At 41.0% G+C, this 18,809-nt stretch overlaps 1 protein-coding gene across 1 annotated transcript; it reads left to right on the forward strand.

The window, feature by feature from the left end:
• Positions 1-28: 28 nt before the first annotated feature.
• Positions 29-17,849, forward strand: usp46 (ubiquitin specific peptidase 46). Its single transcript, XM_017455370.3, has 9 exons — positions 29-412; positions 5,186-5,266; positions 7,349-7,562; positions 10,553-10,782; positions 12,560-12,636; positions 12,728-12,811; positions 13,144-13,341; positions 15,405-15,483; positions 15,573-17,849. The coding sequence occupies exons 1-9, from the start codon at positions 377-379 to the stop codon at positions 15,672-15,674; spliced, it is 1,101 nt and encodes a 366-aa protein (XP_017310859.2). The 5' UTR covers positions 29-376; the 3' UTR covers positions 15,675-17,849.
• Positions 17,850-18,809: the final 960 nt, after the last annotated feature.

Here is an 18,809-nt window from a genome sequence, read left to right on the forward strand (position 1 = left end):
TCAAAGCCCGCCTCGTTTTCCTGACATCATCGTAGCGTCTCTGGCGGAGTGGGCGGGGCTTGTGCTGTACGGACTTGGTTAGCTAGTTACCTGCCGCAAGCACTGATATTTACTATAAGTCCTTTCGCGTTCAGTTCACGATGATCCAGTTTCAGAGATCAGGATGAATTGATGAACATTTCTCAGATTGTTTTGTACTTTAGAGGGGGGTGTTTATAATTGTTTGCAGTGAGGAATAAATCGTGCTGCATGTCAGTGCTCTATCATAAGGACTGCAGTTGGCCTCTGGGTCCAAGCTGCACGAGATCTGCTGGTCCTGCACTTCCAGTCATGTTTATTTCATAACGATGGCGTCAAGGAGCACCCTGTGAACTAAATGACTGTCAGAAATATCGCCTCCATTTGTAATATGGTAAGTGCACAAGCTTTAAATCCATTGCTAGTGTGCTAGCTGCTAGCCCAGCGATTTGCTGTGTGTGTGTGTGTGTGTGTGTGTGTGTGTGTTGATGTCTATGATGGCTCTGACAGACAAGTGCACGACCTCCAAAACTAGGTATCTTCAATGTGCACGCACTGTTCAGTAAATTCATGAACGTGCAGGTGTTCCTAATAAAGTGGACGGAGAGTGTACACTATACCACAGGTTCCCAAGCCTGGTCCTGCATCTTTGATTGTTTTACCCCTACTCTAACACACATGATTCAACTCCTCAGCTCTTTGCACACCCCTTCCTGATTAGATGTGGGTGTGTTGGAGCAGAGAAAACACTGAAATGTGCAGGGCAGGGGGTTCTCCAGGACTAGGGTTGGGATCCTGCACACTATACTACATGCATGGCGAGGAGGAGTAAAGATCCAAGATTTGTGTCGGATCCTTCGGGAGATGATCAGTGATTCCAGCGAGATGTTTGGATCGTGTGTTGGTACTGTAGCTTCTGGATGAGTTCCTGTGTGTTGAACGCAGAAACCCTTCAACTTGACCTGCAATGCAAACGTGAAAACCGTATCCCAAGCACAGACGCAAACGTACGTCTCGGTCCGAAATCGTCCACTCTTCTCCTTTCAGTCATCATGAAATCAGGCTTAGGTCAGCGTTTAAATCTTAATACTAATGTGTGTACACTGATCTGAATGATACGTCTCTGTTGCCTAGGCACAGTTTCATGTCACACAGATGCCACCCACATCATGCAGCCAAGCTCATGATAAGCTCACAGCACTGAACCGTCTGTGCCAAACTTCTGATTTCACATTTTGTGAAGCTGTTGACCTGTGTAGCTCATTTGCTGTTGCCAGCATTCCTGAAGTTTCTCTAAAGAAGGCGACGGGAACGAGTTTTGTCCGCCCCTTCTTGTGATCTGCCCTCCAAGAGAGTTTAGTTTAATCCATGGTCTTATACAGCTGGCTATAATAATCACACAATATACTCGTCCGTAATTTGATTAAGAGGGTTAGATCGAACCTAATCAGGATCTGTTTTACGATCTAGGCTGATGTGTGTTCACTTTTTGCTTTTTACAAGCTGGACTGTTCCTTGGTGCAGGTTATGTGACCACCGTCTAGCATGTGTCTGGTCACAGGTACAGAATAAGAATAAGAACGTGCGAATTCACGCCACACTGCTCTTTTCTCAGCCGTGAGTGCATATACGTGTGAATGTGTGCATCCCCCTTGTCTGTGTACACAAGTGTGTGTGTAGCTTAGTTTAAGCAAGACATATTCTGTCTAAATTCCTATTTAAACGATGCAGCCGAATGTCCAGTCGTGCTCCTTTTACAATGGTACCACTTTATTTCCACCGTCTTTGAGATTCTGCAATATCAATAGCCTTTGTATGAGTATAATGTGCCTGATGGTTCCAGCAAAGAAAATGTACATTCTATAGGCTCTCTGTTACACAATGCACCACTTATATACCTTTAGGTGAAGGGCATTTTAGGCCTCTAATGGCTGAAATACAAACCTCACGGGATTCAGATTTCCTCAAAGTGAATTTCGTTCTCAGATTATTATTGTCGCATGATGCACAGTGCAGCTATTTAGCACTAGTCACCTCACACTCTCTTGGACCATGACTGTGATGTCTGTTTCAGAATACAGTGGTTGTACTGAGTCAGACGGTGGAGGTGACTGGAGTTGGGTGTGGGTTGGGGATTCATCTTTTATTCTCATAACTCTATATTCCAGAGAGTTTATTGTTTTGTTGTTTTGATGATAGTGGTAGTGACTTAATGTGTTTGTGCCAACACAGATTGATATTTTGTGCGATACATGATTCTGTCTATCTTGACTAGAGCCCCAGTCCCAGTAGAATAGAAGCAGCCTCATAGCATGATGCTGCCACCACCATGCTTCACCATGGGTATGATGTGAAACTCTCTTGTTTTTGTGCCAAACACCTTTTAGAATTTTGACCAAAAAATTTTACCTTGGTCTCGTCAGACCACATAACACATTTTGCCACGTGGTTTGGGTTGAGTTAGGTGGGCTTGGATGTTTTTTATTTCATCAGAAAGGGCTTCCGTCTAGCCACCCTACTCCATAGCCCAGACATGTGAAGAATACTAGATATTGTTGTCAATTTGCAGGGAGTGAGCAGTATTTGCCAGATATCCGTGCAGCTCCCTTAATGTTGCCGTAGTATTCTCTTAATGACGGCCTCCCAATATGTTTTCTTCTCATCATTTTGTCAGTTGTGAACCAGGTTCATGGTAACGTCACAACTGGTGCCCCAGTTTCTCTACTGTGCATTTTGTTGGTTGCTCCATCACATTAATGGTGGGAAATGATCTTTCATTTTTTTACATCACAAAAACCTGCAATTTTAATAGGGGTGTTTAGATTTTTTATGTCCACTGTGAGTGCTTGTTTTAGGGTTTGTGACCATGCATAAAGGCTGTACCTGTGCTAGGAACTCAGTAACTTACCTAATACCCCTAGAAGCATTGCTTCTCAGACGAGTCCTTTTAAACGTCGTCTATATTTCGTTTTTGGTGGGAAACTATAGAAAAGAGCACATTATACTGATGAAAAAGCACAATCCATCTTTTTCCATAGGGAATAATCAAATTTACCAGCATGTCCATTCGAATGGGTTATACTGTATATTACCTGGTGTTTGTTTTGGTCATTTTACATTGTATTAAGGGGTGTAATGAAAGTTTTTTTTTCATAGTTTCATGTAATTGCCTTGTACTTTTTCTAGTGATATTCATTCAAACACACAAAAATGATCAAAAAGCATAATGTTTATACACTTATCTGGTGTAATAAGTCAGACAGGACTACAATCCCATAGATACTCTGGCAATAATTGTAATTTTCCCACCTCCCTATGTAACACTGATCCCAATCTGAAAAGGATTTTAGGAAGATATTTTTAAGAAATTGACGTTTTGTTAAGTCTGTAGAAACTGAAAGAGAGTGTGGCTGTGGGGAAAGACATCACGCCGATTCAAAATAAATAAATCACCAGTGAGGCAACTGTCTGATCATACGCTGTAACCAGCCATGAAACCGTGACACTGCAACATCATCAACATCCCTGAAGTGACAGGATGATCGCATGAACCTGTATGTAATATACATAGGGAGAAATAAATAAGATGGAATAAATATTCCATTCTGTTTCCTACAATGTCCCATATCACAGGTAACTTGTGATTATACAGCATCTTTATCTTTTGAACACAATGTTAATGAAGCACAACCTTGAAATCCCTTAACATTAAGTGAAACCCTGCACCTTTTGCTGCTTAGTTATTATTCTCTGACACGTTAACACATCCTTTTAGGTGATTCTATACATTATTAATTATTACTGTACATGGATTACTTTTGTCTTGCTTCTGAGTAATATTAGGCACGTTTTTAACAAGTTGCTGGAATTGTCCTGCATGAGAATGACAATGTCGCTGGATGATAACCTGGTTTCCACCGCACCGCAGAGAGCATGCTTATTAGATGAAACAATATGTGTGTGACAAGCTGCGCAACGGATATGACATTGCGGGACATAAAGAGTGAACATGGAGGAAACTGAAATGAAACGTGTGCATTGTTTTACTTGGTTCTGCAAATACAGCGATCAGCCATAACATTAAAACCAATGATGGGCGAAGTGAATAACATCGATTATCTCGTTACAGTGGCACCTGTAAAGGGGTGGGATATATTAGGCAGGAAGTGAACAGTCAGTTCTCGAAGTTGATTCTGTGTGTCATGACAGAAAAGTGTTAGCCCTGTCACGAGATGATTTTGAAACCATATTGGCCATGCTCTCTGGGTCAGATTGATGACATTACTCTGTCATGTATGCAGAAGAGGGCGGATAGCGTTTTCCTCGGAGTGTTTAGCTACCCTGTGATGCAGGATAGGCACCATGTTAGTTGGTACCTGTCAGCAAATTGGAAGTTAAAATGAAAAACAACCGGTGATTGAAGACCTAAACGTTTAACATTTATGAATTAAGCATTTCCTGCACATTCCACAACAAGAGTAGGACATTTTGTTCTTCTTTTTTTCTATGAAAGGAACTCGATTTATGTTGGCAGGAGCATGTGGAAAGCTATGAACTACGGATAGCTTTCTGCTCTTAGAGCACACGCTACCCGTTTAAACTCGGATGAGAGCTGCCAACTATAAATACTGAGTGTCTGAGCCAGTTTCCTCAGAAGGCTTAACCACGACCAACTGGCAGTCGTTAGATTTGAGTTCAGGATGTAATATTTTTCTTAATGGATGTTTATATGGCGTGCTTATGTATCAGATGGAGGAGGTACAAATGTGACCAGGTCTTTGTAAGCTTTGCAAAATCCAAATGCTTGGATATTTATATCGTTTCCTGAGTCTTCCCAAGTGTTTTCTTAAGCTTTGTGTAATGCAGGCGGTTTTTGCTTTTTGGCACTTGTTTCTTTTTAGACACCATTAAGCCCAAATTGTTCAGACTGGGAACAGAGCGTACTTGCTGACACATTGGCGTATGCACAGACACATGTTTTAGTGGCCTGGCTTTATTTGTCCTCATCTAGTCATCTAATCTCTGTTCATTGCAAGCTGCAGTCAAGTTTTGTGTGAGACGGTGTGTTTGTGTTATGTCAAACGATGGCTAAATGTTTTACTTGTGACTTGAAATGCTGATTATTTCATCATTCATCTCTTTCTCTCTGCTCCTTTTCCCTCTGCAGGGCACCAATGCCTCTGCTCTGGAGAAAGACATTGGTCCAGAGCAGTTCCCCATTAACGAACACTACTTTGGATTGGTCAATGTGAGTATCATTCAGTCCTAAAGCTTTCTGATTAAAGTCACATATTTGTATATGATCCAAAGCAATTAGAGGAGTTTTGTAGACCATGTCCATGTCTGGCCCAACAAGGCAAAACATTGCATGCGAAAGCACTGCATAAAAAAAAAAAATCTTATTTCTCCACGTGTACCATGTATTGCTCAAAAAAATCTCAACAAAACACCCGAAAAGCACGCTGGATGCGGCGTTTCACTATCAAAACAATTCCTGCTGTATTGTTTGCAAACATATCAGGCTATATTCACTATTTGTAAGAAGTAAACTGGATAACCTTCGTTCTCTGAGGATGTAAGCTGCGCTACAAAATGACATTCATATGTTTTATGAACAACTAAAAGAAATGGGGATGGTAACATGTTGTTCTTGGTCAGATCGACACTGAAGCTTTCACTAGATGAAACTCAATCAAAGCCTTATTACAGCACCAATTAAGGAATTACATATTTAGCAAGCACTACAGGGTGCTTTGTCCCGCTCCAGTGAGAAGCAGATCGGCATTTACAATAAACAGGAGCAGATTTGACCATGTGGAACTGAGGGTTTGCTTTCTGCCTAATTTTAATGTTTGAATGCTTATTATGTTTGACTACAGAGTTAATGAACAGATGTTCGGTTAAGAGATGAAAAATGAAATGTCATTTTCCCACTGCTTCCATTGCTCTTGTCGTTAGAGGCATAAGACGTTTGTCTTTGATAGATGTCACAGAGAGAAGTAATGAACAGAAATAAGCACAGAGCAACTCCATGTTTTAGTTTGTAGCCCTATAGCTGCTACATGTGCTCTGGTGATAATGATAATGAGTCTTTATTGATCACATACAGCACAGTGAAATTCGTTTCTTCGCATATCCCAGCATGTCAGGAAGTTGGGGTCAGAGCACAGGGTCAGCCATGATACAGCGCCCCCTGGAGCAGAGAGGGTTAAAGGCCTTGCTCAAGGGCCCAACAGTGGCAGCTTGGCAGTGCTGTGGCTTGAACCACCGACCTTCCGATCAGTAACCCAGAGCCTTAACTGCCAAGCCCGTCACTGCACCAAGTCGCTCCAAATTTGCATCAAGTTCAACTTTTCTCAACTTTTGTTGCATCACTGGACACACCCACGTTTAGTCGCCGACGGTCGCTGTTGCTCACGTCGCCGGTAGTCGCCAGCTCTCTTTGAAAACCAATGGTCTCCTGTCGATTTGTCGCCACCAAATGCTGTACGTGTGAACGTTACCTTTGTTATAGCAGCCGTTCCATCGCCTTCTTTTGAAGCTTCTAAGCCGAAAACAAATGCAGCTTGTTGACAAACAAACAAAAGAGAAGTCCATAAACTGACTTCATGTAGACATATTGTGTAATAAATAACCAAATATGGATTTGAGTATTCAAATACTGGCTCCTCAAACCGTTCACCAGGTATTCAAATATCCGTGCACACTCCTAAACACATTTATTTTCTTTGGTATTCTGCTTGTATTTTCCCACCTGTGGAATTATACTGTGTTTAACTCTGAAGTGGAAAGTCAGAACTCAGAATCGCATCATGTTCAACCTCCATGAGTTCTAACTACAAAGTGAGGGGGAAAAGTTCAAGTTCAAGTGGTTTTATTGTCATTTCAACCATAAACAGCTGGTACAGTACACAGTGAAACAAAACAACGTTCCTCCAGTACCACGGTGCTACATTAGACAACACACTAACCAAATGAGACGACACAGAACTAAACACAGACGCCTCTTTATTCGTCTATTGTTGGCAAAAGCTAACTGTGATAAAATGGCGAGTAGTCAGTGTTCTAGATTTAACAAGCGAATATATCTGTATGTTGTTTGATCTAAAACTTGTATGTATAGTACAAACTCTTTTATACTGCTACTATATTACTAGTATACTGGGAAACTGAAGATTGTGTCCGACTTTCTTTCTGCTTTCTTTTTTCCTCAGCTCTGACTGCATTACAGATTTAGTCTTTTTCACTGAAAGCACAAAGATGATCTAAGAATGTGTTCTCTCTCTCTATCTCTCTCTATCTCTTTCTCTTTCTCTTCCCTTCCCTGCAGTTTGGCAACACGTGCTACTGTAACTCAGTGCTGCAGGCGCTGTATTTCTGCAGGCCGTTCAGGGAGAGCGTGCTGGCCTACAAGGCGCAACAAAAGAAGAAGGAGAACCTGCTGACCTGCCTGGCTGACCTCTTCCACAGCATTGCCACCCAGAAGAAGAAGGTGGGAGTCATCCCCCCCAAGAAGTTCATCTCTCGCCTGAGAAAAGAAAATGGTAAGGAAGCCAACGAATCCGTCACAGACACTGAAATTTGAGCTGAAATACTTGGTGCTGAAATTTGAGATGTACTTTCATACCGCCTCAAATGCTGATGTATCTAAAATGCAGTCATGAACATGTGGTGTTGGTGCTGGAAGATCGGTTTGGTTTGGTTGATACTCATCCAGTGGATACAGAAGTCTACACACCCCTGTTCAAATGGCAGGGGTTTGGGTTATATAAAAACAATAGGATCAAATGAATATATAGCAACCAATAAAATTCAAGTGAAAAACAAATAAACACTTTAGTGAGGGGAAAAAAACATACAATAACCTGATTGCTTTAGTGTGCACACACTTTTAATCGGGCATGCGACTGTGTTCAGAATTAACCATCACATTCAAACTCATTCAAATGTAATTATCATACACCTGTCATCAATGAAGTGATTCTGATTAACCCCAAATAAAGATCAGCTGTTTCGATAGGATTTTCTTGACGTCTTCTCGGTGAAGCCATGTTTCGCAAAGAGCTTGCAAAGCATGTACGGTATCTCATTGGCAAGACGTATCAATCTTAAGAGCGATACAAAAGAATTTACAAAACATGTACCACCGTTAACAAGTAGAGAAATTGGAGCACCACGTGGTGACTTTACCAAGAACGGGACTGTCATTCCAAAACAGACGGAAGGACAAGAAGAAGATTTATCAGGGAGGCTGCAAAGAGACCTACAGCCACATTAAAGGAGCTGCAGGAATATCTGGCAAGTACTGCTCACTCCCTGCATGTAACGACAATCTCTCATATTCTTCACATGTCTGGGCTATGGGGTAAGGTGGCTAGACGGAAGCCCTTTCTCACAAAAAAAAAATCCTAAAAGTCTAACCCAAGACCATGTGGCAATATATGGTCTTTTGAGTCTACGGTAGAATTTTCTGCCCATAATTCTATAAGATATGTTTGGTTCTGAAACAAGACAACTTATCACCTAAACTACACCTAAGCATGGTGGTGGCAGCATCGTGTTATATATCCGCTTCTCTTCAGCTGGGACTGGGGCTCTAGTCTGCATAGAATGAATCATAGAGAGCTCTAAATTCCAGTCTGTATTGGCAGAAAACCTGCAGGCGTCTGTTAGACAGCTGAAGATGAAGACCAGTTTCACCTTCCAGCACGATAACGACCCAAAGTACGAATCCAAGTCAATAAAGGAACGGCTTCAAAAGAAGATTTTAGGAATGGTCCAGTCAGAGGCCAGATCTAAATCCTATCGAAAACCTGTGGAATGATTGAATCTCCTGCACACAGGAGATCCCCTCAGAATTTGATAGATCCGAAGCATTTTTGGAATTAAAAAAAAAAAGGAATAAAATGGCACAAGAGGTGTAAAGTTGGTAGACTCTTACCCAGAAAGACTGAGTTGTGTATTACAAGTTCAAGGTGTGCAGATTTATACTTAAACAACCAGTTAGTGTAACTTTTATTCTTTTTCTTTTTTCCCCCCGAAACATTTGTTTGTTTCTCACTTGAATTGTGTTGGTTGCTATAATCACGTCAAAGGCGGGACAAAGATCTGACATGATTTATCTTGATTTCAATGAAACCAATGTTTCAATGATTTATCACAAATGCCACATCACACAAATTTTAACAGCAGTGTGTAGGCGTTTTATATCTACTGTATATAACAAATTCATCCTTATTTGTAACATCAATAGTCGTTCATCTTTCTACGAGGTTTGATATCTACAACATGTAGGATTAATCGATGGGAATCTCTTTGGAGAAAAAAAAAAAAAAAAGTGAATGTCCATGGGGAGGTCGTTCAAAAGTCTCTCAAAGAAAGCTGCTGTAATTACAACACGGCTCACTTAACCACCTGAGGCAGCAGGATGCTGAATAAACCGCAAACGTGTTCATTGTGGTTCCTCACAGCGTTTGGGTTTACACTGGTTCCCCGTGTTGGCTTTGAGAGTACGATTTCCATACATACATGTCGCGTTTACGAGCGCAGCGCATACAAAGACGCAGCAGGACGGATCTGAAATGCGCGTCTCGTGGAGTTCGTGTGGGATGAAACGTTCGGTGAGACGTACAACTCAAAACACTTTATCTGAAGTGCTCATTTGGAGCTAATGATAGGGTTATCGTATAGCAGGTTGCAATTAAACAAGGGCCGGCTCTAGCAGACAGAAGTGCATGCGGGAGCTAAGGCTGTAATTTCCCTATTGCCGCATGATTCAATTATACACAGCGCAAACATAATCACAGGTTAACACTCGTACTCCAACATCTATGATGCTGGTGTAAGCCCAGATCCTAGGACTAGTGAAAATCAAACCTGGTTAACAAAAAAGTATCAATATGGACAGATATTATACTGAGGTATTTCTCCATGCATTCTTTTGTGTAGGAAAATTATATGTAAAGATGAAAGAGAAGTGCCAGAATGGTTTTAACTGTATGTGTGTTGTAATGTCCTAGTAATGAATTTGCACCTGACCTTTGCATACAGACAGTAAACCCTTGTGTAATATGGTGTATCTGTGGAATGTGGAACAGGTGTGTGTGTGTGTGTGTGTGTGTGTGTGTGTGTGTGTGTTTGTGCGCGTGCGAGGCGTATGAAAAGATACTTGTTCTGCTCCTTCTCTGGATCTCTCACAGTAAATGAATAATACGGGCCTCTGTCAGCGAAGTCTGCTGACCACATACACACACACACACACGCAATTGTAATTTTTTAACAAGGTGGGATGGTTATTAATTACGACGTATTTTTTTTTATTTCAAAATAATAATAACAGCAATATATAATTACAATACTGTAAAAATAAATAAATAAAATGTTGCCAGTAAGTGTTAGCACTTTTTTTAAAATCACCCTGTACTTGCAGAGCTTGCATGTACATGCACTTTTATTATAATAATGTATGTCATAGGGATAACCATATTTTGTGCATATCTAACCATTTGTCACTGCTCTCTGTCTCCCCCTACAGACCTGTTTGATAACTACATGCAGCAGGATGCTCATGAGTTCCTCAACTACCTGCTGAACACGGTGGCGGACATCCTGCAGGAGGAGAAGAAACAGGAGAAACAAAACGGCCGGCTGAAGAACAACGGAAGCACTGAAACCGAGACCGAGAACAAGACCGAGTCCACCTGGGTGCACGACATCTTCCAGGGTACGCTGACCAATGAGACGCGCTGCCTCAACTGCGAGACGGTGAGAGCTTCATTTTTATTTTTAGCATTGGTTGTTTTTGGCATCCGAGTGCACCTTAGAACTTAGTCTGGCAATATTTTTATTTTACCATAGTCACTTAAAGGATACCTGTTGTGTGTGTGTGTGTGTGTGTCTTTGTTTTTGTTTTTTGTTTTTTTCTCAGAGATGCAGCATCAGGACACAGTCATTTCCCTGTGTGTTAAAAGACCTGTTGATTTTTTTAGAATTGTAGTGGGTTTTTTTTTTCTTTTCATTAGTTCATATAACATATAACAAAAGAATTTATACCATGGTCTGTCTGAATACTCGATTCTGATTGGCTGGAGGTGTGTGCTAAAACCGTGTAATGTACAGGTTTTTCCAGTCAGTTTAATTACAGTTTTAAATTAGTGCGCTGCCTATAAACTCACAGTTCATTATTAGTAGAGATGCGGCACAGACGCAGGTAATTTCACAGACACACCCACAATCTCTCTCTCTCTCTCTCTCTCTCTCTCTCTCTCTCTCTCTCTCTCTATCTCTGTAGTAACTATTTATTATAATCCATTCTAATAAATGTAATCTAATCACACTACATTATCCCTGTATATGATTTCGAGCAGGCAGAATTTTAGCTCTAACGACCCGTATATAAAATAACTAATGAAAACTAACCGTTATTGTTATCCTTCCTGCCAAATTTTGCGATGCAAACATCAATGACCGCTCTAACTTGTCGATGCTGGCAAGTGACCACGGTATAAGCGAGATAAACCACTGCTAGGTGTGCGTTACATGATTTTAATGCACTCCGCTTCATGTCAGGGGTTCTCTTCCTCCACGTCGTGCAATAAAATTGTGTAATGCACACCTAAACATGGATTATCCCTTACATATACGATAATGTGTCAGGTTTCCATCTTTGGTATTTTCAGAAATTACGGCCGTTAAAACGGTTTCTACACCATTTAAAACAATATTTACAATCACCCATTTTGCTGCATCACAGCTTCATCTAAGCAACGTCATTTCTACGTATGATCAGAAGATTTACATTGCTTTTTGGAATTTTAAGCGAGTAAACGTCACTTTTATGAAATCATACCACTTGTTCTTGAGTAAAATAAGCAGAATTTGTGTTGTGTTCGGGGTATTGTAGACCAGAGACCAGAGAAAAACCTTGTTGAGTAATTTAGCAAAGACCGCAAGGCTAGACTGCTATGTCAGTGTTTAGCCAAGAGACGTTTGCATCAAAAAAATAATAAAATAACACCGATAGTTTCATTAGCAAACCTAACCAGTTCAGACAGTCCCATTTGTGAGTGTAAAGTGTAGTCACAATGGCATGAGCCAAATGTCATCGCTGCATTTCTTGCACATTCTGGTTGATGGTTTTTACATCCCTTGGTGTGCAAAGCTGAAGTCAGAATTATAACCTGGGTTGCCAGGTCTCAGCAACTACACAAATGAAAGCCTGAAACAAGCCCCAAAAAATTCCGGCTTTGGAAAAGAGAGAAATGTGAGTGAGAGGGAGCGAGAGAGAAAAGGTTCATTTAGCATCATCTTATTGTCTGGCCCGTTCATATTCTCTGGCGGGGTGTTGTAGTCAGAGGTTGAAAGTTACAACCTTTAATCAAATGCTGTACAGGACGGATATTAGTAAAGCGAGAAATAAATGCATGCTAATAAATTTCACAGTGTAATAGGGAAGTTGAGCGCTAGAATAGATTTACCTGAATGGACTACACACACACACATACGCACTTACTTAGAATGATCCGTTTTTTTCCAATTACAGGTAAGCAGTAAAGACGAGGACTTCCTGGATCTGTCTGTGGATGTCGAGCAGAACACGTCGATAACACATTGTCTCAGGTATTCACTTCACACACAAGCTACTCTGTCGTTGAGGTTTGAATGAGGAGATATGAGGACTGGTTCTGATGTGTCGTGCCTGTGTGTACAGGGATTTCAGTAACACGGAGACGCTGTGCAGCGAGTATAAGTACTACTGTGAAACCTGCTGCAGCAAGCAAGAGGCCCAGAAACGGTCAGTGGGTTTATCCTGAGTTTTACTGCAGTACTGCAGTGTTTCCATTTGCACGAAGGTGCCACTATTAGGTAGGCGAGAGTGTGACTGTGTTTATATATAACATGTAAAGAAGTGAGGGATAGTGGGATAGTGTTAGCTTTTGCCCTTCCTAAATTTACTTCGCTGAAGGAATTGTTGACGATGAAATTGGATGAACAGTCGATCACTTGATTTAAAAAAAAAAAATTTTTTAAAAATGTTAAAATTATGTCATGAAACATTTTTGTTAATCATAAGAATGTGTCTGTGTTTTTTTATTTTTTTATTTTATTATTATTTTGTCTCGTCAGCATGCGAGTGAAGAAGTTGCCCATGATCTTGGCCCTGCACCTGAAACGCTTTAAGTACATGGAGCAGTTACAGCGCTACACAAAGCTGAGCTACCGCGTGGTCTTTCCGCTCGAGCTGCGCCTCTTCAACACGTCTGCCGACGCCGTCAACCTCGACCGCATGTATGACCTTGTGGCTGTGGTGGTACACTGTGGCAGGTGCGAGAGTGCAGTAACACACAATGGGTACACAAACTCTTTCCGACCCACTGAAACACCATCACCTTACGTTCGTGTTGTTGACTTCTTAAGACTTTAAGGGTCACATTTATACCACAACGCGGCTGAATTCTCAAATCTGATTGGTCGGAATGTGTGCATTATTTTTCTTCAACAGCACGGCTCGGACAGTAGCTCCATGAACTCTGCTGGATGCTCTGTATAATTTAAGACTAATAATTCACGGGTTGGAAAAACAACGTGTTGTTTAATAAAGTAAAACGCATCATCGTTGATGAGGGGACATTTTTGGTTAGGAGACGTTTATTTAACATTTATGGACGGCGTCTCGGGTGCTTTGTAACAGTCACGATGCATTTGCGCAGTTTCCAGCACGGGAAAATTGAGAGCGAGAGACCTTCATGGAACGACCTTTTTATCGTGGCTATAACGTGACTGATAACAGGAACTAACTTCTCGTGGCATGTCAGTCGTTAATCGATTAAACATTGTAATCACGAGCAAATCGCTGTTGTATAAGTGGAATGATGCACTCCAGACCGTGTAGTGATACAGAAAAACGTCCCAGCGTGCATCATTTTCATATAACCGCATGGGGTGTTATTTACGGAGCCCCTAAGCGGACGTGGAGATGGGAATAAATATGAGACGGGAGGAAAATTTAGATTTCGATGCTTTTACGTTACCCTGAGATGGGCACTAAAACACAGAACCCGTCATTTCCGATACGAAATCTCACACACACCCCGAAAAACAAAACATTTTCTTACCAGTTATCTGTCTTTATTTTCACAACACATTAACAACACAAACCTGTCCGAATCTGCGTTTAAACAAGACACACGAGAACAACAGAACAGACTGTGGAACAGAACCGAACAGAAGAGCAAGTGTGTGTAGAGAGTGAGTGAGGTGTGTGAGTAGTATGTTTGTGTACGCACGTTTATGTGTGAGTGTGTGTGTCCTGCCTCCCTCGACACGCTCGCATCTCTCCAGGGCTGAGGCGTTTAAAAAAGTGAGCGGTTGTTGCGTCCGCATTCAGGCCACTGCAGAGTACGACGAGACTCGCGACCTCATTATACGTGATATAAACGAATGATCAAGACTACATTTATTCATTAACATTTAACAGTAACGGAGGAACGCCACCGAATGTAGAGGTGTAAAAGTACATTTCTGTGATTAAAAAATAAAGAACATTTTAAAACATTTTTTTCAGAAAGGTACTCAAGAAAATGTACCGAAGTAAACGTAGCGTAGTACTACCCACCTCTGTTGATCTGAACCACTGCCCTGCTGCCAGAGAGAAATTAAACTGAGAAGTACTGTTTGCACGAACTCGGCGACAGTGACCGCGAAAGAGAACGCCAAAAAAAAAGCATGACAGAGAACACAAATATTGCAGAAAAAATGTAAGCGAGCGTAAAGTTTCTTGGGAGAACGCATATAGTGCGATAGAATGCAAAAAAACGTGAGAGAACACGTATTGCAGAAAAAATGTAAGCGAGCGTAAAGTTTCTTGGGAGAACGCATATAGTGCGATAGAATGGAAAAAAGCGTGAGAGAACACGTATTGCAGAAAAAATGTAAGCGAGCGTAAAGTTTCTTGGGAGAACGCATATAGTGCGATAGAATGCAAAAAAACGTGAGAGAACACGTATTGCAGAAAAAATGTAAGCGAGCGTAAAGTTTCTTGGGAGAACGCATATAGTGCGATAGAATGCAAAAAAGCGTGAGAGAACACGTATTTCAGAAAAAATATAAGCTCGCGTAAAGATCTCGGGGGAATGCAAAAAAATGCAAGAACACAAATATCGAGAGAATGGCAAAAAAAAGCGAACGTAAAGATTCTCGGGGGAACGCAGAAGTTTTGTGAGCGAACGCAAAAGCATTGAAATCTACATTTTCCTCCCATCTCATCTTTTTTCCGTCTCTGTGTCCGCTTTGGGGCTCCGTAGTCATTCCTTACATTTCATTTTTTGGTGTAGAAAGGCTTTTAGATATACAGTACTGACCATTCTAATACTGTTGTCTTGTGACAGTGGGCCAAACAGAGGACACTACATAACGATAGTGAAGAGTCACGGCTTCTGGCTGCTGTTTGATGATGACATCGTGGAGGTGTGTCTTGTTTACTACATTTGTAAGAACTTTTGCTTTGCTATAGATGTGTTTTTGTAATTGACCCTTTCTTCCATTCTCCCACACAGAAAATAGATGCACAGGCAATAGAGGAGTTCTACGGTTTGACTTCTGACATCTCGAAGAACTCTGAGTCAGGATACATCCTTTTTTATCAGTCCAGAGAGTGACAGGGTCAGAGGATGAAGGAAGAGGAAAGAAAAAAAAAACCTTATGATGGAAAGTAGGGGACAAAACAAATGGAAGAAATGTAGTTCAATCACTAACACCATGCAGTTCACAACCCAATCTCACACACTCTCTCTCACAAACACACACACACACACACTCAGGAGCAAGTTCTGAATGCTGTGCCAATAGCATCCTGACCTCATTTTTGCCAATACTACATTTCCCAGAATCCCCTTCCTTACATCATCATTGCACTCTGGGGACACACTGTGCGTGTGTGTGTTTTTTTTGTTTGTTTGTTTGTTTGTTTGTTTGTTTTTGGTGGGGTGGGGGGTTTCATCAAAACTGACCCTCGGTCAGTCACCTGCATATGGAAGGCACTTTATGAACAAAATGCATCAACATACATAGTGACAAACACTACAAAAGCAGCAAAAGAACAACACAGTGTATGACATCGCTCTTGTCAGGACCTTAAAAGGAAAGAATCGGCAACTTTGGGAATCATCCACTCCCAGATCCGAGTCCTCCTTCAGAGGGAGACCTTCACGTTATTTTTATTTATTTATTTTTGCAAAGTTTTAGGGTTCCTCTCCTTGGAGATCAGTGTGGTTTCCCTGGCACAGATGTGTGTGTATGAACAGAATGTTTTCATTTATATGTTCGTGTAGTACACGTATATGTTCCGTTCTCCAAATCTGATTTCTCACAAAGAATTTTCCAGTGAATTATTGAATGAAATGAAACCAACATGAATGAATGAATGAATGAATGTTAGCTCTTATCCTATTGGACAGTTAGGACTTTTGGCTTAAGTTATCTGGCTAACTAAGAAATCATTATTTCGCCAAAGCAAGGTAACTTTTTATTTCCGGTGCACTACATTTGCTCTAGGGGTTTAGTTGCCATCCATGCATTCGCTGCATTGTGGAGCATTATAGGGATAAGGGTAATTAATGATGAATGCATTTGGATGAACCAGGACAAAAGTAAAGCTTTTGAGTATGTTCAGCTATATTTAAGACAATTGTCCAGTCCAATCGGGATTATCTTCTGGCATTTAAGCCCTAATTAAAACCTTCCTGAGAGGAAACGGGCCGTTGCTGCTATACTCTCTATCTAAATCTACATGATAGGCACCAGGCCATGGATATCTCAGGTCAACAAAGTCCTTCCTGCCTTACATCAGCAGCAGACTATGACAGGCAGAAAGACCTTCATCTGTTGAAAGTTATTGTATGTTTAAACTCGTGACGATCCTCCGATTCAGCCAGGATTCAAGCCTATAGCTCTGTTATTGCCTCATCTGTTCCTATTATCCAACTGCCGTTGTGCTCCATGTTGCAGAGGAAAGTAGTGAAGCATGGAAGTCTGCTTACAGGTTCAAGATGTCATAAACGTAGAGATATACATGCTGATGCTTAATAGTATCTGGAGCACTGATCAGCTTTTCCCTGCATTGATATTCACAGAGGAAAGCTCATACTTGACCCCAGATCTCTGCATAGGCTGAGTGCTTTGCCCGTCTTAGGCCAGTTGTAATAATTTCAGTACAATCCTGTAAGCATTTGTCTGGAGGGCAGTGCAGATTGCACTGTGCCAGCTTGCACACTTCGTAAGTATTTCACCGATATGAAATGACGGTTGTTATGTTTTCTTAATGTTACAACAACAACAATGATAATAATAATGTCTGTATTTGGTACTTTTTAAGGCTTATCTGAGATCATTTCTGTTTCTCTGCAATGATTAACACTAAGGGAACGGTGTCCGAAGCTGATCCTAGTTCAGCATTAACAGACTGCATCAAGATCTTGTAATGACTTCAGTTCAATGTACTCATGATGGCTGCTATGGACCCTTAAGTAGAAACGCACAATTTATCTCATTGGAAAATATAAAGGGCATTTTTTTTCAGAGACTTTTCTGATTCTCTGTATTCGTGAGGAGAGTCTATGGCTTTAGCGAGAGAAGAATTGAAGGCCTGGTTGATTTGAGAGAAATATTTTGCATGACAAGCTTATCTCTGACTGAATTTGGTTGTGTGTATAATGAACAAGGTCAAACTAGGGAAAAGATTAACATTCCTGGACATGCTCATGTGCTTTTTGTTAAACCAAGGAGAATAATATCAGACTTGTGGTATAATGAATAATTCCTGATTTGCACCTTGATTTGTCTGTGTGTGTTTTCATGTTTTATTTCTGACTTCATATGCTCACTCTACTAGTTTATGATTTAATAAGTAGCATTGAAATCTGATGGGATGTTAGGCAGGTAAAGGATGTTGTATGGGAATCGAGGACTTATAGGAGTATGGGAGCTCTGAATGTCTAGAGCTTTATTTATTTACATTTGTAGCATTGCAATTTCCCTTCACTGGAACTAAGAGGTCCAAATCTGTTCATTATTGTGCATGTGTACAAAACGAGCTCCATGAAGACATGGTGTGTTAAGGTTGGAGTAGAAGAACTCGAGTGTCCTGCACAGAGTCCTGACCTCAACCCCACTGAACACCTTTGGGATGAACTGGAACACTGACTGCACTCCAGAAATCCTCCTCACCTAACATCAGTACCTCATCTCACTAATGCTCTTGTAGCTGAATGATCACAAATCCCCACAGCCACGCCCCCAAAATCTAGTGGAAAGCCTTCCCAGAAGAGTGGAGGTTATTATAACAGTAAATGGGGACTAAATATGGAGTGGGATGTTCAACAAGCACATATCAGTGTGATGGTCAGGTGTCTACAAACCTTTGGTCATATAGTGTAAATTCTTTTCATCAGTCCATACGGTGCAGATGGCTGCCGAGGATGCTCCCCCTCAAAGCATCCTGCTTAAGGTTCATTACTTCAGAATGGACTGCAGAAATAGTATAAAATACAAAATATACCAAGCTTGATACCAAACTCGAATGTTACATATGTGGGAAAGTTTTTCATCAAAACAATTTGATAGAACTGCTGAAAGTGTAGAAAACCACGATCGTTTCACTCTACATGTACGTACATTTTCACAGAAGGCTATACTTTCTAATTCGGTTCAAGCAGGAACGATTAATTTTGCTAACAGTATTGTTTCCTCCCCCAGTCCAAAGTCATGCAATGTAGGCTGATTGGAATCTCTAAATT

The sequence above is a fragment of the Ictalurus punctatus genome, chromosome 25 (assembly GCF_001660625.3).
Source record: "Ictalurus punctatus breed USDA103 chromosome 25, Coco_2.0, whole genome shotgun sequence".
Classification (NCBI taxonomy): domain Eukaryota; kingdom Metazoa; phylum Chordata; class Actinopteri; order Siluriformes; family Ictaluridae; genus Ictalurus; species Ictalurus punctatus.

Excerpts from the sequence above, each read along its gene's own strand:
- usp46 (XM_017455370.3), top strand. The coding sequence starts at position 377 with ATGACTGTCAGAAATATCGCCTCCATTTGTAATATG. Across the intron at positions 10,783-12,559 it reads GCTGCCTCAACTGCGAGACG|GTAAGCAGTAAAGACGAGGA; the intron begins GTGAGAGCTTCA and ends TTCCAATTACAG. Across the intron at positions 12,637-12,727 it reads TCGATAACACATTGTCTCAG|GGATTTCAGTAACACGGAGA; the intron begins GTATTCACTTCA and ends CTGTGTGTACAG.